At 35.7% G+C, this 21,316-nt stretch overlaps 1 protein-coding gene across 1 annotated transcript in view; it reads right to left on the bottom strand.

Moving 5' to 3' along the window:
* LOC108720044 (unconventional myosin-X) overlaps positions 1–21,316 on the bottom strand; it is a 137,125-nt gene that overhangs the window by 51,781 nt on the left and 64,028 nt on the right. The window contains exons 4-15 of the mRNA XM_018269415.2: positions 15,160–15,347; positions 10,965–11,099; positions 10,227–10,351; positions 9,412–9,425; positions 9,238–9,322; positions 7,957–8,060; positions 6,296–6,425; positions 5,437–5,555; positions 4,428–4,574; positions 3,353–3,453; positions 2,123–2,189; positions 185–277 (exon numbers count right to left, since the gene is read on the bottom strand). Coding sequence (XP_018124904.1) covers positions 185–277; positions 2,123–2,189; positions 3,353–3,453; positions 4,428–4,574; positions 5,437–5,555; positions 6,296–6,425; positions 7,957–8,060; positions 9,238–9,322; positions 9,412–9,425; positions 10,227–10,351; positions 10,965–11,099; positions 15,160–15,347 — 1,308 coding nt within the window. The remainder of the gene's footprint in view (positions 1–184; positions 278–2,122; positions 2,190–3,352; positions 3,454–4,427; positions 4,575–5,436; positions 5,556–6,295; positions 6,426–7,956; positions 8,061–9,237; positions 9,323–9,411; positions 9,426–10,226; positions 10,352–10,964; positions 11,100–15,159; positions 15,348–21,316) is intronic.

Raw genomic sequence — 21,316 nt, forward strand, 5'->3', positions numbered from 1 at the left:
TGTATTATTATTATTATTATTATTATTATGTTACATTATTTTGGAAATAGTACATGTACATAATTAGTAACTGATTACATTTATGATTTAAGATACCACACAGTCACTATTTATTGGGCCTGTGAGGGGCTGTTTGGACCTCTGTGTACTTGAAAAGTCAGTGTCAAAAAAGCTAATCACATACCGCATGTTGGTTATGGAGCTTTTCCAGCAGCGTATTATCTGTAGCTTGAGGAAAGTAGCTTTCTTCATTCATGAGTGCAAGCAACCCAAGTTTCTGTAACAAAAATAAGAATGTTAAGTATAATGGCAGAATAGAATCAGTGTATCTGATGTGACCAAGTAAACAGAAATTTCATAAAGCAGGATTGTTTTAAGCCCTCTGAAAATGCTCAACATCCTAGCATCTCCTTTCATAATCTTCCATAAAAGGATTTAATATGAATAAAACTAGAGAAAAACATATCAAACTAGAGAAAAACTTTATGTAAGAGCACATTTGAGAAGAAAAGTAAAGGGAAGGGAGAAAAGAGAAAGTCACATGAGTACATGAGAGGAAAGAGGGAGGCTGTTTATATATAAACCATATACTGTATTATATATAGGATATATAGTGGAAGTGTGTTTTTGCACTTACCTATAAAAGGACACCTATCTCCCCAATTATTTAGGCCTTAAATACTGGGGGTCCTTGCTATATATATGGTTTAAAAAAATCTGAGAATAATCAGATCTTGTGTGGGTCAGCCAAGGCTTTTGAGTCGAGGTTGAATGCAATTTGGGTATTAGGTTGCCCGAAGAAGAAGCGATTAATTGCCGGGTGACTAAATCTCCCTGAATTTTCGCATCTGTCTCTGCCCTTAGAGTCAGAGTACCAAAAAAAGCACAGACTCCTCATAGCTTTAAATTGCAAGTAAAAAAATACAATACACAATGTTCTATTTCACAGATAATAGCCATAATAAAGTACTTCTCTGCTATAAGAATAAACCCAGTTTGTAGCTGAACTATTATGCAACCCAACATTCATACATCAATTAAATTTTAGCATACAAGCACTGAAAATAATCAAATCAGATTTAATAGCTTCTATGAAGGAGGACTTGACAGAAGCAATTCTGTTTCTAAAAACAATACTTTAATTAATTTTGGACTGTAGTTGAACGGGTGGTTCATAGAATAGCTAATTCTAAGCAACTTTTCAATTGGTCTTCATCAATTATTTTTTGTTATAGTTTTTGAAATATTTGCCTTCTCCTAATTATTTTCAGCTTTCAAATAAGGATCACTGACCCCATATAAAAAACAAATGCTCTCTAAGGCTACAAATGTATTGTTATTGCTACTTTCTGTCACTCATCTTTCTATTCAGGTACTCTCTTATTCATATTATAGTCTCTTTTTCAAAACAGTGCATGGTTGCTAGGGTAATTTGGACTCTAGCAACCAGACTGCTGAAATTGCAAACTGGAGGGCTGCTGGATAAAGAGAGCTTATGCCAGGGACACCAAAAATGAAAACATTATTTTAACATATAACTGTTGTACTGGTAAAATATATGTGTTTGTTGCAGAAAGACTACTATAGTTTATAAATAAGAGGCTGTGTAGCATTCATTCATGCTGGAAAAAAAATGAGAAAAGGCACAGGTTACATAGCACTTAACAGATAAACCCTGTCTAATACAATAGTGTTTTATCAGTTCTGCTATGAAAACTGGGCCTTTTCTTTTTTATTCCAGCCTGAATGGCTGCCCCCCATGACTAAACAGCACTATAGTAGTTTTTCTTAAGCAAACAGAGCAACAGTATATATATATTTTTATTACTTTAATACACTTTGAGTTTTTGGTGTTACGGTTCCTTTAAAAACAGAGGAGTCCGAGGCACCATAAACTGAGGAGTCGAAGATTTATGTACCGACTCCACATCCCTGGGGTCAGCCCTCCAACAACTGGGTCTGGTAATAAATAGCACTTTATGTCTTGAAAAATTGAACAGCACTGCTGTAGCTGAACTATAATACAGTAAATATAAACCTGATTTGTTACTTTAGAGTATAGTGAGGCTTTGAAGATTTACATACATGTTATTTGCTAATAGTTTACAAGATAATAGCTTACTTTTTCTATCAAGTCCAAGCATTCTCCATTATCTATCCAGTCAATAGCATTCCATTCAAGTCCTTCTCTGAAATAAAATAAAATAAATATTAAATAAATATTAAATAAATATTAAATATTATTAAACATGTGGTAGATGGTTCTTACATTTGACCCACAGATCAATAACCGACCACAATTGCTACAGAGTAGTCCGCAACCAAACACATTTTCTGCCAATTATTGCCAATATATGAAGTCCCTATGAAGAAGGATATATATTTGCTCCCACTTAAAACAGAGGGCTACAAACTGGTCAAGAGAAACTGAACCAGCTTCCAAAGTCTGCTACAGTATTTATGGACATGAAGGGGCAGATTCGCTGAATTTGCGCTAGCGTACTCTTTGCTCACATCGCAACACTTCGCCAGGTGTAAATTCACCAGGACAACACTAATTCACTAAAATCCAAATTTGCGTCCAGGGCGCCGAACACTGGCGAAGTAGCGCTAGCATTACTGCGGCAAGCGAAGCGAAGTTTCGCTAGCGTTGCCTAATTTGCATACCCTGGAAAGTTAAAGTTGAATGGACGTATATGTTGCAGCCAATACATTACACTACACAAGCCCGGGAAACGTTAATGAAATAAAATAGAGTTGTTATATTGCCCTATACATGAGCCCAGTGTATAGTTTATGTGCTGGGGAAGCTGGGTACCCCAGAAAAAATTTACGATCTTTTGCAGTCTATCACCCTGAAAAATGAAAAGTCGCCAGCATTTTTTGGGACTAAGAAACATCTTAAACTATTTTTTGAGGAAGTCCTATCTACTCTATTGCACTTCGCCTGGTCTGAGGTGGTGAAGGCAAGTCTGGCGCAAGAGGTAACGTTCAGTAAAATCTGCATCTTAGTGAATTTGCGTAGTTACATCCATTCGCCAGAGCGCAACTTCGCCAGGCGTAAGGAAGCAAATTACCGCTAGAATCTATATCCTTCGCAAGCAAAGTTACACCTGCGCCCATTAGTAAATCGGCAAAGTAATGAAACAACGTCATGCTGGCGAATTTTCACTAACGTTAGTCACTTGCCCTTTAGTAAATCTGCCCCTGAGGCTCATATAAATCTTACATAGCAAAAAGTTTCACTTCTGCTAATTTGGAACAAAGCTTCTTGTACCTCAGGACTGTTTATCATGATGCAAGGAATAAACTAAAAGATAACAAAAAATAAAAAATATTCCCCAATCAGTACCTGCTGTATTCCAACTGTTCCAGTGAGAATATGTGCTTGTTGAAATATTCTTGCAGCTTTTCATTGGCATAGTTAATGTTAAACTGTTCGAAGCGATTAACCTGAACAAAAACCAAATAAAACCATTTTTATTGTTCTGTTATGTATAAAATGTGTTGGGTCTGGCCCCTATACAGGATCTTGAAAGTAAGTCTAAAAATGACTTTTCTAGAACACATACAAGTCTGATTGGTGTTTGAAAATGTATATTCCTTTATCTTCTTATCTTAAATACAAATATTTATTCTGCAAAGGAATATTCTACAAGGAGTCTACAGCGAGGACTGTACATGGTATGTACTGCAAGAAATGTAATGTTCTGCGAAAAATGCATTACAAGTAATGTTTTCATTTTTTTGCAACTTTTCAAGAGTAAGTAAAATTATATGCTTGTTAAGACAGTATGGGTTATTTTTTCTCTACTTATATCTTTGATTTGGCTACACTGCAAAAGTATAAGCCAACACTAGAGGGCATACTGTAATTGACTTTAACATCCCAACTTCACCCCATGCTCTCTAAACCAGCAGGTCAAACAATTATGAATGCTAAATAATTAACCAACGAGAATACTGCTTTCCAGCTCCATGTCATCTTGTTGTTTGTTCTGACGTGAAGATTTCCCATTTGCAGTACTATACTGTAATGAAACATTTTTACTTGCTAAAAAGAAAACCTGTACTTAATAGTTTCAGATTCAGCTGCAGGCACGGAGAACATATGAGAATACACATATACACAACAAGTGACAGTTTCAGCATGCACTTTTTAAGGCACAACTACACACAAGTCTCAGCTTTGATAAATGTGTCAATGCATTAAACACATTCCTGATTGTCAAGAAATTGTATCTGATAGATACATTATATGATATAAATGAAAATATTGAACTACATATAATCCTACAGTATTCCTTAGTTTGATATTTGATAAATCAGCTCTAAGAGCTCTGCACCATTTCTTCATTCTAATATCTGTGTATATTTTTTAATAACAAAGTTTGTAAAGTTGTTCCAAAAGATGAAAATGTAATTACCTCAAAGTTTTCAAAGCCAAAAATGTCAAGGATTCCAATGGATTTGAAATCATCTTTCCCTTTGATCCGACTATTGATCTTCTTAATGACCCATGCAAAGCATTGTGAGTACAGTGCCATGGCCACTGAATCTCTACTATCCACTGCCTATGGTAATAGTGATAAAAAGGGCCTTAAATACAACTGAATAAAGACTTTAACATTTGAAATAAAATCTCACAGTCCTAGCAAAGGAGCACAGTGCTCACAGTTTCCAGTACAGAGTGGATTGTGAAAGTTACAGAATGAACTACTAATAATGTGTTGCCACTGCCTTTATTAAAACACTTCTATTAAAGGGGAACTAATAGCAACCAATTTACCGGTCTCTTGATTAAAAGCAAACATTTTATTTATTACCATTGGTTACTGTACCTGAACAATGCTTGTGATTTGTTATTGTTAATAGAGGTTAAAACTTTAAATATTTCATAAGCTGCAACTAATAAAAAATGAATGTAAATTGCAGAAGTGCCCAGAGAACCTGAATACATTTCTATAAATTCATTTTGGGGGTTTATATCTCCTTTTTTTTTTTTTTTTTTAAATTGATTCCAATTTTCAAGTGTTTAAAACTGTGAGAAAGTCTATTGCTAGAGACCTCTATGGACACATGGCCATTAACTTTGATACTTTAGTGATTGTTGCAAGGAGCATGTTGACTATGCCCTGTTAGCCATGAAATAGTACTGGAATAATAACAGATAACCAAAGGGGAAAGTGCCTTTAAATGATTGTGTGTGTACTCTATCTCAGCAAACACAAGTGTTGCTGTGGGGAACACTGCATGCCAGAGTTGCTGGTGGCATATCTTGCGCAGCTTTAATTGGCAGAAAAATGGCTATCCTGTCTCACATTCTGCTATATTATACAACTAAACATTTCTTCCCTAATAGGAGCTGACACACTACTTCTTCACACTTTATCACCTGTGAGAACATGTTTCAATAAAGATAATTAAATAGACAACCTGCTCTACAGTGAGTGGTGTAGATATCTCCTCCCCTCTGAGGATCATAGACCTCTGTGTTAGTGCTTCTGCCATCTGCTCTGAGTCCAGCCCAAGCAATTCAGAAGATCTTCCTAGTGCTACAAAAAAAGAATGTAGATAGCAAAATCATAACTAATTTCATTGGCTAAGAGGTGAACCTATCACTGGGAATTTGGAATGTAAAACATTGGTAGCCAGTATGCTGATGAAAAATTCTGAACCTCATTTACTAATATAGGTAGTAATTTGCACCCGTCCAGTAACTGATAACCAGAAATTTGCTGCCGTTGTGTAACTAACAGTAGACTGATCAGAGCTAATTCCCAACTGGTTTACATGAGTTAATGCATTAGGACAACGTAGCATGTTTGATAGGAAATTATTAAATTTGTAAACCAAGGTCATAAATACATTTTATAATATATATTCAATTCTAACTGTCCTTTATTAACGCAGTAAATGCATCATTTTATTGAAGACCATGAATAAAAAAGGTGTATTTGTAAACTGTCATGCTTTTCTAAGAGTAAAGATGTTTGAAAGTAAATTTTCTGCTATAGGTTGCAAACATATCAAAGGTTTCAAAAGCTAAAGAATAACAAAATACAGGATACAGTTAGAGAAAATACAGAGATGGCTCTTTTTGAACCATTCAAGCTGCTTTGCTGTGTACATCTGCAGAAGCCCTATGATATGAATCAGTGGTCTTATGCCCACATTTAGTTGCCCTTTAATTGTCTCAGCTTGAAAAGTAATTCAAATGTTGAGAACACAATTGCTGAAGAACATAGCTTTCTATCAAATAAGAATTCACATTCTGAAAATTTGAAATTCTTACCTGTCTTGGAAGAGATTTGTGCCCCACCAGCAGTTACAAATTCTATGTTTCCCAGGTGCAAAATACCAGCAAGCAGACGAAAGATTTCTCTGACCTCCTCTCTAGAAAATTTCATAACTTCCATGGCAGCCTATAGGAGGAATTAAGGAATCAATATAAGGAGGTCTCCTGAGATAAAAGTGCATGGAATTTCCTGGAAAGCCTCGTGGCCCAGATAATTGAAATACCAGAAAAGAAGGCGGTGTTAAAGGGGTGAACTTTTACATGGCAGAATGTGTGCCATTGTCATAGGAGGACTGAACTATGGTTTCTGTTATTTCTGTCACTGAACAAGATTATGGAACCAGTTTCACTTTAGTACTTCCTGTCATATCTGGCCCCAGAGAACTTTAAAAGGAGCTGATGAAAATATTTACTGAACTAAATAAAATCAATAGGCAGAATATAACTTAAACACAAGTCCTATTTATTGTGCCCATTTTTAGGAAAGTTGGTTTTAGGTGTACACTTCCCCTGGACACATATATTTTAAAGATATCCTGTGGCAATGTTTTACCATACATACATAGAAAAATAGCAAAAATAGAGCAACTATATTTCAGTTATTTGGTTAAGCAAGCATATGTATTTAATGCACAGTTATTTGGCAAAGCACAGTCCTTGTCAGCTTTTCTAATCATGTACAGATGAGTTCACTATGTGAGCTACCACGTACAGAACATGCCTTCAGACTTCTCCTTTCATACTATATGTACTTGGTTCCTTGAGGGACTTTTTCTGCATTCTGAGAGAAATTATGTATGATGTACAGAGTGTCCTGTGCCTCTGAAGTCTACTCAATATTTATCTACAAATGTTTCGAAACTATTGTAAACTGTATAAAATAATTTGTAGGCATTTTGAAGTGCATAAAAGAGAGCATCTATGTTGATTTAGCAGCAAGAATAATAATCTTTTGGTCCTGAGCAAATCTGCATAAATTATCCAGTATATTCCTACCATTATTTACTCTGCTGTAAGAGTTCTATTGCCAATTGTAATAACATCTAAAAATTCATGGCAATTATATCTTAATTTGTATAAAAGAAAGTACCACAGCCAGCAAAAGCACATGGCAGTACAGTCACACAAACTCCAGCAAATGTCTATGGAAAAAAAATCAGTAGATTTATGTAACAGTTATTAAAAAGTGCAATGTCTTTTATCAGAAGCAAACCGAGGCAGCCTCATTTACAGCATTGGATATATCCTTATGTCAGTGTGCCCTTCCACATTTATTTTTATAGATATCTATAGCTTACAGACATATCAGTGTTAACATGCAAAGTGGGCTTGAAGAGTATCAGCTGAATCTTCTTTTGCAAGTGATTGCAGACATATACCAGGTGTAGCAGGAACCCAGTCCAGATCACCTACAACTGTGTATACTCAATTTAAAAGTTTAACCATGATAAACTGCTCTGCTTTTGCTCAACTGGAAAATGTGGAAAATGGACAGGTTAATGGAGGCAAACTGGTGTGTGTGTTTTGTCTGGAGGGCATGCAAAGTTAATTTATATAGATTTGGTGGGGTGTTAGAATTCAGCAATTCAGACAGAATTTATTTAAAACTGTCCCATTCTTTTTTCTGGATAAAAATAATGTGGTTTGTGCTGTCTTACTTTGACTTCTTGAAAAGTCTCATGGTCACTGAGAGTCTCATCTAGGATGCATCCAGACTGATTCAAATAGTGGTACTTCTCCGCTTGTAATAAATAAAATGCATCTAGGAAAAAGGATTTGAATGAAAAAGAAATAGTTACCGTGTGTGAGTTGTATTCAAACCTAAAGAATGCAGAAACCTAATTCAAGTACGGCAACTCCAGTTAATGGCTATATCCCATGTATTTAAATATATTACTCAAGATTTATATTGTATTTATACAGTAACTTTAATCAAACCAAAAAGCTTTAAGGGGGTGTTCATCCAAGGCTTTAGCATGTTACAAGGTTACCTACTCAAACAACTACTCAGTTGGTCTTTATTATTTATTGTATTTTTTTTTTTTTTATTAAACATTTTTGTGTTCTGCCTATTTCTACCCAGAAACTGAAAATTATTATTATTATTATCACATTTAACATATCCTGCAGCACTGGTTGTCAGAATCACTGATCAACTGTAAGGGGGTTATTTACTAAAATCCGAAAATTTCTAATTTTCTTAAAACCACTTTGACCAAACTCCCATGCACATTTTTACCATATTTATCAATAAAGTTACAAGAAAAAATATGAAGACTTGATTAAACCTTGAAAAAAAAAATCTGAATTGTACGATTCGGATTTGAAAAACCACACCCAAAAACCACAAATTATTCCGATTATTGTACGAAACCCAGCACAGATCTTATCTTCCAATTGTAAAAGGGCCTTTTGCCATTGACTTTGACATGACCTCAGCAGGTTTGAGATGAAGTACTTTTTTAACAGCCTCCGGGTTTAATAAATCAAGAAAAATTCAAGGTTTGGTTTTTTTTCTCTGAAAAAGTTATGTTTTCCCCTTTAGAACTCAGACCAGAAAAAATCGGACTTCAATAAATAACTCCCTAAGTGTTCAATTTTATTGTTATAGTCATTTTTATTTTCTTGTCTGGCCCTTTCTCTTTTAGATCTACCATTCTGGCTTTGCACAAATTTAATATAACTTTTGCTATACTGTTTAGCGATCACTTCCTAAAGTGGAAGAAGATTTGCAAATTTTAAAGTTCACTCTAGTGCACAGTGAATGTAATAAAGCTTATTACTGAAAAAGTTATGTTTGCTCCAAAAGATTATAATTATTCTTCTTTGTGCAAATTGTTTTGCGCTTTACGACTTTTATTACATTCCCCTAAAAGTCTGTAAACGTTGCCTGAGTGGCATTAGCTAAGTAATCTGTGCCTTTTTTTTTCTCTAATTACCTTTTTCCTCCTTTCCTGCTCCCTCCAGCAGTGCATAAAATATGTGGTAGTTCCTCTCCTCGGGATTCTGACGTACCACGCGGTTCTGTATAATGGAAAACCTCAGATTTAACTCTTTAATTTACAGAACAATCATTCACAACAAGAAATAAAGAAACAGTAATGTTTACTTACTTTTTCTAATAAATCTTCATCAGAAAAGTACAGCAGTCAAGGTAAATGTTCAGTGTATGTAAACTGCAATTTCAAAGAAGTAGCTTTCACCTTACATTCATATTGGCACTAGTATCGACATATGGTGATGCCTGCCATGATACAACACACACACACACACACACACACACACACACACACACTGACTGGTACAGTCTTTTCAGTGCAAACAATATCACCATATAGTGATACCTGTCATCTTACTATACACACACTGAATGGCACATCAAGACACTAGGCCAAGTCCTATACAGGTTTTGCAAATGCTGTTTTTCTCTTTAGTTCATATTCTTTTTATGGGAAAAGAAGAATTAATCATCAGGAAATTACAAGGCTGCACGTTTGGAGCTAATACATAGATTTAAACAAACTGATGAATTATAAGTGAATGAACGTGATTCTTTTCAAATTCATGCTGAATGTATCAAAACACATTGCGTTAATATGCAATCATTTAAACACAAGTAAAAGTATTTGTTTTCAGCATGCAATTCTTTATTATATTCTATTTATCTATTTTATTCTATTTGTTTTGACTTTTGCTTATCACAAAACATGGGTTGCATTAAAACAGAATGCATAGGAATGTGACTGTTCTAAAACACATATCTATGGTAAATGCTCATGGTTTCAACCAGGCAGAATAAACCTGACTCCTCTAAGGTCCTTAGTTCTCTGTTTGAATTTTTATTAATATACAGTATAAGTATAAAGCTAAATATTTCAAGAACACACACAATGATGTTGATGAGCACCAAATAGAGGAAATAGGATACAGTCTACAATTCGGCCTCCCTGAATGTGTCCTTTTTGGCATATATTCAATTGAATAAACTTCCCAAAACGACTTGAGTTATTATTGTAAACAGTTTTTGCATTCCCAAAGGCTTCCATAATTGGGCTGTGAAAACAATAGAAAATGGAAAATATGTTACAGAAAAACACCAGGAAGAAAACACAACAAATTAAGGCTTCCATTGGTTGATGTTTATTAAAACTGCCTATAATTCATTAACCTATTACCTATTAACATTGAACTGTAAAATAAATGGATTTCTGCCAGATTTTGCCTACAAATGTGTAGGGCAAGATTGGGCTGAGCTGATCAATTGCCCCCTGGGACCACTCTGGTGTGCAAGTATGAGCTTTCAGAACACACTGGGGGTCATTAATCAACACTGGGCAAATATGCCAATGGGCAGTAACCCATGGCAACTCATCAAATTGTTGCATTCATTGTTTTACTTGCAGCTGGCTTTAAAAAGCTAATCACTGATAGGTTGCTATAGGTAACTGCCAATGGGCAGTGTTGATAAATGAGCCCCACTGTACCCTTCATTTACTCTACACAGTGCCCTTCCTTTCGCTCTAAAAATCATTGTGGTCATTGTGTGGGAGCCTCAAACCTTTATCTCGGTTATGTCACCCCATTTGCATTAACATGAATGCTGGTGTTTAACACTTAAAAGAAATAAAGGGGTTACATTATTTTTAGGATAAAAAGGGTATTTTACCTGCTTTCCAAAATGGCTTGTTCTACACTTGCTGTCTTTTCTTTAGAAGAAACTTCTAGGGAATGCTGGCTCATAGCAGATAAGAACTTCAGAATGAGTTTTGTGCTTTCTGTCTTGCCTGCTCCGCTCTCACCACTGACAAACACAACAGAACATTGTAATAAAAATATATTCATTTTAGGGTGAGACAGAACGATAAAACAACATGATGTGGAATTTCAAAATGACATCTTTCCTTCAACGTTACAATTCATGTATGGCACATATGTCAATTTTATGGCTTCTAGATATTGCAAATGACAACTCCCATCATTTGTAGCCAGCCAATTAATAGTAGAGGGTGTGTGTTTTAAAATCGCTATTTTTGTTAAGAACAGGAAGCATGGAAAACTCTGTGTCCTTCACAGGTGACATTTATTCTTGTTGGTTAAATAAATTAGCAGAATACAAGGCAACTCAAGTCAAGTACAAGTCAAGTAGCAGAGTACAGGACCATATGATTAATTTATATCTCATAGCTTTAGAACGTAAGTAGCACACAACATGTGGTTTGCCCACATGATTTCCGGCTTGCATATAGGTGGGAAAATGCTGGAAAATACCATTTGCAATAATGGTAATCACACTGGTGCAACTGTGGGTCAGGTGATTATGCGTCATCATGTGCCATTACCATTAAGGGGCAGATTCACTAAGGGTCGAATTTCGAAGTTAAAAATACTTCGAAATTCGACCCTCGAATTGAAATCCTTCGACTTCGAATATCGAAGTCGAAGGATTTAGCGCTAAACGTTCGATCGAACGATCGAAGGATTTTTCGTTTGATCGAACAATTAAATCCTTCGAATCGAACGATTCGAAGGATTTTAATCAAACGATCGAATGAATATCCTTCGATCAAAAAAAGTTTAGCAAGCCTATGGGGAACTTCCCCATAGGCTAACATTGACTTCGGTAGGTTTTATCTGCCGAAGTAGGGGGTCAAAGTTTTTTTTAAAGGGAAAGTACTTCGACTATCGAATGGTCGAATAGTCGAACGATTTTTCGTTCGAATCGTTCGATTTCGTTCGAATTCGAACGAATTTAACCAATTCGATGGTCGAAGTACCCAAAAAATACTTCGAAATTCGAATTTTTTTCATTCGAATCCTTCACTCGAAGTTAGTGAATCTGCCCCTAAGAGTAGCAGCATTTAATTGCCAGCATTTGTGTGACACTGGTCACAGCAGCAGCACACTGGCAGCTCTTGTGAATTTTATCCAGAGACCAAAATAAAGGTTTAGGTAGTTTACTGGGGACAAATGTAATTTGGATATCTATACCTTAAGTTAGAGTCCTGCGTGAGTCCATTTTTTAGAACCCGTACCAGCAACCTGCAATCTGCAACCCGGAACCGCAATCCACATTCTTACCAGCTTGGACCCACTACCCGCAAGTAAATTTTACGCAACCCGGACTCGCAACCCGCTGACCATCAAGAAACAGGAAGTGTTGTAACTGTGAACCGGAAGTAACATCATCGGAAGTAGACATCATCAGAAAAAGGGAGTAAAAATCGATATTGAGAAGACCCGCGAACCGACCCGCGAAACCGCATCTATACCCGGAGCTTCTACCCGCAACCCAAAGGGTACCACCAGGTTTTTGCGGGTACCCGACTCGCTGCAGGACTCTACCTTAAGTCTACTAAAATATAATTTAGACATTCATTAACCGTAGTAGGATTGTTTTTCCAGCAATAAGGATTAAGTATACTTTTCTTGGGATCAAGTACAATGTACTATTTTATTATTAAAGAAAAAATGGGTTTCATTTTTAAAATTTTAAATTGATTAAAATGGAGTCAGCATGGGAGACGCATTTTCCTAATTCAGAACTTTATGTATAATGTGTTTTCCGTATAATGGACCTAAACCAGTATATAGTCTTTATATGAAAGATGCATAAATCTATCATAAATATCATTATTACCTTTATCACCTTTGTAATATAGCTGCTGTTCCTATAGTCACTTTTAAAATTGTATATTTGTCTTGATGTTTTTTAGGGTATGAACTTTACAATAAATGCACATTATTGTTGCAAATTAGTCTTTTATATACCCAATACTGGCTTACTGTAGCATGCTATTTAATCTGATGCCTGATGACCACAAGATGGTGCCAGCTAGTTTAAGAATTTTGAGCCAATAAATATGAAATATTGATTAATGCATTGCTGGTCTGTAAAAAAAAAAAAAAAAAAGTCTTCACATTCAGTTAAGAGGAACAACTTTCTTAAATGATGACATCATGAACTAAATATATCCAATTGCTTTCTTGACTAATCTCAGTTCTCCTGCAAAATTGCCTCTCCAGTGTTATCTTAGGACAACCACTCCCAAGGGAAAATCATTATGGCTCTGAATGACTGCATGCAAACCGAATAAACAAATTCAGAAATCACACTCTGGTGTTCATACTTGCAAGTTATTTCAGTTAAAAATAATTAAAAGCATTTGTATCTACTATAAATTTTAGTTGTAATAAGCATGAAATTTATAATAAGTTGTAGCACACGTATTATATAGATTCATGCAACCTTGTCTCAAGCTTTTTACTTAAAAAATATATCTATATATGATTCATGTTTGTTGTGAAATATGAGCAAGGTGCATACAAAATTGTTTTTGGCATTCTTTCTAATGCCAATAGACAATGGCCTGTCTAGAAAAATATAGCTAGTCAGTAAGCAGATTTAAAGGTACTCACCTTTAAAGCTGTACTACCATGGGAGAAAACACAAAATGCTTTCAATTAAGTAAAATGGAACAACATTTGTGGCAATACGTTTTATGAAGTCGCCCAATGTTGCCTGGTGAAGCTTCTCTTCCCAAAAGTATAAGCATTTCAGGGAAATTTGTCACGCGTGGTAGTGCAGATTGAAACTGGATGGGGTGTGGGGGTTGGGACAAATCTCCCGGTGTGTCAGTGTGCCTGTGCTTTTCTGACCAGTTTTCTACCAGATACTCTTTTAGAATTGTAAAAAAATTGACGCAATTTCCCTCCCTGCCCTAATTTGCATATACAAATTAGGATTATGTTCAGCCAGGCAGAAGGATTCCTGCTGAAAAAGGCCGAATTCTGGCCGAATCCCGAAACGAATCCTGGATTCGGTGCATCCCTAATTTATTCCTATACTGTAAATTGGAACTGCTACACTGTTTAAGATATCTAATTACGGGGGGGGTTGTTCACTTTTGTGTTAACTTTTAGTGTGATGTAGATAGAGATATCCTGAGACAGTTTTCATGTTTTATTATTTGCAGTTTTTGAGTAATTTAGCTTTTTATTCAGCAGATCTCTAGTTTGCAATTTCAGCAATCTGGTTGGTAAGGTCCAAATTACCCTAGCAACCATGCACTGATTTCAACAAGAAGACAAAAAGAGGTGGATCCACACTTGACTTTTAATACTTTGGAGTGCAGAACCACCTCGTTTTGTCTTCCATATTGTGCAGCGTGGGACGCCGAAGGAATCAAGCACCCGATTATACATTCAAAAGCGGAGAGCCCTTTTTCCGGCACATGTGGTGAGTCAGATCGGTTAAGTTTACTTATCTGATTTAAATAAGAGACTGGAATATGAAAAGGAGAAGGTCCGAATAGAAAAACTAGTAACAAAAGTAGCAATAATGTTACATTTTTAGACTTATAGAGCATTTGTTTTTTAGATGCATTTGTTTTTTAGTGACCCCTGTTTGAAAGCTGGAAAGCGTCAGAAGAAGAAGGCAAATTATTAAAAAACTATAACAAATAAATAATGAAGGCCAATTAAAAATTGCTTACAAATTGGCCATTATATAACACACTAAACATTAACTTTAAGATGAACCACCCCTGTAAAAATAAAACAAAAAAATGTTAGTTGGATTTCAACACACAATAATGTTCATTATCTAGTTGTTGCCTTATCTCTTACACTTTCCAAAAGGCATTCTGTGTTGTGGAGGATGCTGGGAGCTGTAGTTTAGTATTTGTAGGGCAAGCCTGAGAGGCAATCTGCAGTCTGACATCAGCATACTCTTGTATAGAAAGGCTCAGAGAACATTTTACATCTGTTACTTTTATTCTCCTGTCACTTTAGATTAGCTGAAATATCCACAATCTATTCAGTTAGGGACAAACTGATTGATTATTTGCAGAGTGGCTAATTACCTGATCAGAACACACTGATTGTCATGACGCTTCCACAGGCAACGGTAACATTCATTGGCTACAGCAAATATATGAGGCGGTATCTCTCCCATATGATGCCTGCTGTACAGTTCTACCGTATTACTGTCATATAATCCGGCAATCATCTTGTAAGGGTTGACAGATGCCAGGATGGAGCCAATATATGTCTGAAAAAAATATATGCAGCCATTACCGAAACTGTAATTGTGTGTGTACGCTAAAGCAGATCAGTACTGTATGATAGCAATGTTATTTTTCACATGCTCTACTTCTGGCTCCTAGAACAGTAATAGCAAAATATATTTTTGTTTAAACAGATGTGATGAATGAGGGCACAGTTTAAATGTATACGGAATACTATTTCTCAGAATAATTGTATTTCTACATGAGTAGAACAGACACACTGGCTGCTCTGGCAGAGCTGCTCTTTATAGACAGAATGAAGGATCAAACATCAATTGTATTGTTGTATAGATACCTCAGCTGAACAAGCAAAATGGCAGTGCACACCAATATGTACACATACTGTATGTATAGAGAAAAAGAGTACTGTACACTAGTAATTTATCTTTTAGGATGGTAAAGCCTAGTAGCATGTTTCTAAACACTAATTATACCTCAAACTCTGGTAACATATAACCATTTTCTAGTTGCCCTGTCAACTACATGTCTCTATATATCAAGTACATGCCAAGAGACTGGTAGCTCTCAAACAGGAGTTTCATTTATTTTGCTGTTGTTGTTCTTTTGACAAGTAAAAAACATAATAACATGAAGCCCCTGTGATACTGAGTTTACAGGTAGGAGGGAAAATGAGGATTGACGGCATGTTTAACAGGGAAAAGATTAAGCAGAAATGTTTAGGGAAAGTTATAGTTAAATACAGGCCGCTAACCACAACTCTGCATTGCTTATTATTTATTGGGAAAGACAGTGCACTTCTATGAAGCTTGTAAAATAATATATCTATGAGGATCTTTTATATATCAGTAATCCTAAACTGAGCATTTCTGTTTTACCCTTAAAGAGTCAATACATTATTGTAGCATTTTGATTGTGCAGATAATATGGAATATAGTATTCAGACAGAAATAACAGATCCAACATATTATTTTGAAACCATAATAATGAACATCAAGTTGGATGTAACTACTATTGGTGGCATAGATGATATATTTGGTTGTATGAGACATTCCTGTCCATGCCTGAATAGTTCATTCTGCAATATGCCACAATGCATCAACCCATTACAGTAGCTGCACTCTTTATACTTACATGGACACAAAGGTGACCAGGGTGAGCACTGAATAAAGCACAAGTGAAGAATTTATTTTGAAGTGTCATGCACAACATGGTTTTGGCATCTCATCAGTTCATGATAAACAAATCACATTCATGCTCCAAAGTGTCTATAATTTAACAGCCCTTTCCCACAGTCTTTTCTGTCTCAACTTTTTCCATACCATGCTCTGGAACAACAATCATAAAAAGTCCATAGATACAGTCTATACAGCATAGATAGTTGATATCCAGAAAAACCTAGGGTTTTCTGGATAACGGATCTTTCCATAATTTGGATCTACATACCTTAACTCTACTAGAAAATCATGTAAACATTAAATAAATCCAATAGGCTGATTCTGTTTCCAACAAGGATTAATTATCTTATATAATTATTATATATTATATAATCTTAGTTGGGATCAAGTACACGGTACAGCTTTATTATTACAGAGAAAAAGGAAATCATTTTTAAACATTTGGATTATTTTATTACAATGAATATATGGGAAATAGCCTTTCTGTAATTCAGAGCATTCTGGATAACGGATCCCATACCTGGATCATAAAGTCCAAACTGTGCATGTGTCTTAATTTTGATATAACTATTATTGAACACATATGATTACACTTATGTAGCTATAAACAGCACTTAGGATTATATATACACACAACTGGTCCCTCCAGGAAGATGGGTTTGTGTTCAGCATATCACAAAATGGCATTTGGGAAAATGTACACTTGATAAAGGAGCTAAACCTTGCAATTCATTTGATTTATGTCCACAGTACATTGTGCGTGCTCCAGTATTTTCCTTGTACAAATTTAATACATGCTTACCAAGGAGCCCTGTAGTGATGAAGAATTTGACTTGTTTTGCCAAAATTTCATGAAACAATTAAAAAGTCGCCAAAAGTCAATAGGGCGTTTGTGACAATTTTTTTTACTTTACATTAGAGGCTATGGCCATTTTTTCATTGCAAAATATTTCGCTCATCACTATTTATTAAAGAAATTCTCAAACTGTGCGGATCACTACAAGTCTGGAGAAGGGCGGTAAGGGCTCCTTGCTTCTCATACTGTACTGGAAAAATGCCATTGCTTTTTCTCTGAAATAATAAAACAGTACCTTATACTTGTTCTCAACTAAGATATAATTAATCCTTATTGGAACAAAAAGTGCTTATTGGGTTTATTTCATGTTTCATGATTTTCTAGTACACTTAAGGTATGAAGATTAGGGTTGCCACCTGCCCGGTTTTGACTGGGTCAAAACTGCCTGCCCGGTTTCCCATAATAGGAAAACCGGGCAGGATTTCCTATGATTGACGCGGCGACAAGCCAATCAGCGATCATAACCCGCCCCTGACGTCAAGCCCTGCACACCACATTACAGCCCACCCCCGCTGCATCACAGCCCCGCCCTTGCCCGGATACCATGGGCTGAAAAGGTGGAAACCCTCATAAAGATCCAAATTATGGAAAGATCTGTAATCTGGAAAACCCCAGGTCCCACTCATTCTTGATAAAAGGTCCCATACCTTTACTATAATTTTAAATTAACATTCTTTACTGAGCATTAAAAATAAACATGTCTGTTAATAAGCTGGCTTTTGCTACTGTTTCAGGAGTCAAAACCAGAATTGCTGAGATTAAATAAAGCCAGACATATACTGGTTTTAATAGAAGCTACATTTACAACTAACTTTGTAACTATAAATGTTTAATAAACGTAAATTTGTATTACTGGTGGAGACCGTTGACTCAAACACTGACAACCTGAACACACACACACACCTATACTTTGGCAAACAGTACTTGGCCTTCTTTACTGCAGCAACAAAAATGAGTGCTATGAATTACCAGAAATTACAACTGCTGGCATTATGGGACTCCCAGTTACATAGTTACATAGTTACATAGTTAAATTGGGTTGAAAAAAGACAAAGTCCATCAAGTTCAACCCCTCCAAATGAAAACCCAGCATCCATACACACACCCAGTTGTGCTGCTGTTTCTTTGCTATGGGCTGAATGAATCATGGTTGCTTTGCCAGTTCTTTCATTTTGTTTGAAGCAGCAAATTCCTTTTACCAAACTATGGAAAAACAAATGTGGGCTTTTTTTCCATTTTTGGAAGTTTCTGTTCACATTGAACATATCACATTTTAAACCAACATATTTTATGACCTAGTAATACACAGATTCACATAAAATAATGCAAATAACCAGAATATATACACTGATTTGTAACACTCTCTGCATGTGTTGCAAGATATACTGCAACACAAATCCAAATATTTGGGCTACATTGTACTCACAAGGAATAACTGGTGTGTGTTGCTTGTGCAGTTGGGTTAAATTAATAACAAACAATGTCCAAAATAATGCCAAATTGTTTAAGTAACAGAGGGTCTCACAACTAAAGCCCAGTCTATGGTTTGCTGGTAGTTAACAATGAGTGTAAGAATCATCAAATATGAATGCAGTAGGAAATCGATTTAAAAATAATAGCCTTACACATTTAGCAGAGCCTAGAATGCACCTATAAGTGCCCTGCTAGGCACAAAACAGGTTAGGCTGTTTTTGTCCTACTACGTGACTTTTTATTTTTACATTCATTCACTACTGCCTTTATTTTTGATGATTCTCACACTCAATTTTTTGTTTGATAACTACACTGGACTCGCTCCCCAACCCAGCCGCAGGTATTTCATAAACAGGCACCACAAATTGATAAACTGCTACAAACTGGATAATACAGGGAACATATAAAGTACAATAATTATCCCCTAACAAGAAAAAAAAATTGTTCATCTGATAAAGTGAAATTGGCATTGGTATCAACGTTATTGATATGGGAATGGAAGTTACATGGAAAAATGTTAAGGTGACTGAAATCCTGTTATTTTATACAGTTCAATCGCACAGGAATTTATGTTTTTTGCCAGTTCTGCCATGGACAGATTTCATTAAAATGTTTGAAAAAGTTTATTTGTCATTTTTGTATTAATGTACTGGATTAATTCAAAGCAGAACTAAATGAAAAATAAAAATATTTAATCTGAATATGGTGAAACAGAGTCCATTTAAACTAATTATCTATAATTCAAAAATTATTATGAATAATAGATTCCAGATGCCCTTATATTTTACAGAATGGGGACATTATTCCTTATGTAATTAACACCTCTTCATACAATCACATACACACACACACACACACATATATATATATATATATATACACACACACACAAAAATATTGTACTGGGGCAATGGTGCCAAAATTAAAAACTGATATCTGAATGATTGCTTGTCTTGTGGATTTTCAGCTGCTGCTAAACTACAAGTCCCAGCATACACTTGGTCTGGCAATTTAGCTGAGCAACAGCTGGTGAACCACAGCTAGACTGTTCAGATGGACACTATCTAATATCAAGTCTTGCTGAAGTGATATGCTGAAAACAGGTGCAAGCTGCATCATTTCCTTACATCGGTTCACATCAATGGGCTAGTGTTTCACTCCCTTTGAGAACAGTTTTAAAAAGAAATTAGAGAATATGCAACGTTATTCTATACATCTAAAAGCCTGCAATCGCATTGTAGAACAATTACTATTTTTATCACGTCACCTATTGCCTTGGCAAAATGATACAGAACCACAGATCTGGCAATTCATGGTACTCTGTATATTATATTTATATCAAAACTTAAGAAAATTATTATTTTACATGTAATTAATTATTTGAAGTCAGGCTCAAACTGATTAAAAGTTGCTATGAGCATTTCTTCTTTTTATGGGCTAGAAAAAAATATTTCTCTTAAACTAGCATTTTTCTCAAGGTGAGAGCAGTTGGTCAGACTGGAAAATTAGCGAGTTGCCCTCGCACACCCAGGCCTTCAATTGAGGATAATCCCTGGTGCACAGCAATGGTGGAATCGGCGTCCCACCTTGTAATGACGAATCAAAAGAAAATTCACTGGCACACAGGTACTGCTAGCAGGGTAAACCCTTGCTAATTTATTAAATGGTTTGCAGCATGCAACGTTTCGGGGTAACCCCCTTTATCAAGCATCAAGCATCCGCTTGATAAAGGGGGTTACCCCGAAATGTTGCATGCTGCAAACCATTTAATAAATTAGCAAGGGTTTACCCTGCTAGCAGTACCTGTGTGCCAGTGAATTTTCTTTTGTTTCAGATGGTCAGACTGACATCTGGATTACTCCACTATATCATGAAACATTCTTTCATTATTTAGAACAGGTATACTCACACACTTCTGTCTACCCATGCAGGTGCATTCTCATATTTATACACACAACCTCAATATGATTATCATTATTATTTCAAACATGTATTTATAAACATATTTGGCAGCACTGTTCAATGCATGTACATTGATAACATCATAAAATGGGACAGATAACCAATACAAGAGGTAAAAATGTAAAAGTAATGTTAAAGTCAATTTTAAATAAAGTGTAATATTAATAAAGGCACATGCTGGAAATAATAACATGCACAATAAATCCATTTTTTTTTTTGCTCACATAAAGAGATACACTGTCATAAAGACTCACTGTCACCTTTATTAAGGGATTCATAGCCAAGGATTCACAGATTTTAAACCAGCAATGCACACAGCATTTGCCTCCATATGAACTAACTTGCATCTTAATTTCTAAGGGCAGAGACAGACGTGAAGATTCGGGAGATTTAGTCGCCCGCACAAATCGCCTCTTCTTCGGGTGACTAATCTCCCTGAATTGCCTCCCTGCTGGCTAGAATCGAAATCACCGACGGGATGGCACTCGGAGCGCTTCATTTTCCGAAGTTGCCCGAAATTGCCTTA

Source organism: Xenopus laevis, chromosome 6S, assembly GCF_017654675.1.
Source record: "Xenopus laevis strain J_2021 chromosome 6S, Xenopus_laevis_v10.1, whole genome shotgun sequence".
In the NCBI taxonomy this organism is placed as follows: domain Eukaryota; kingdom Metazoa; phylum Chordata; class Amphibia; order Anura; family Pipidae; genus Xenopus; species Xenopus laevis.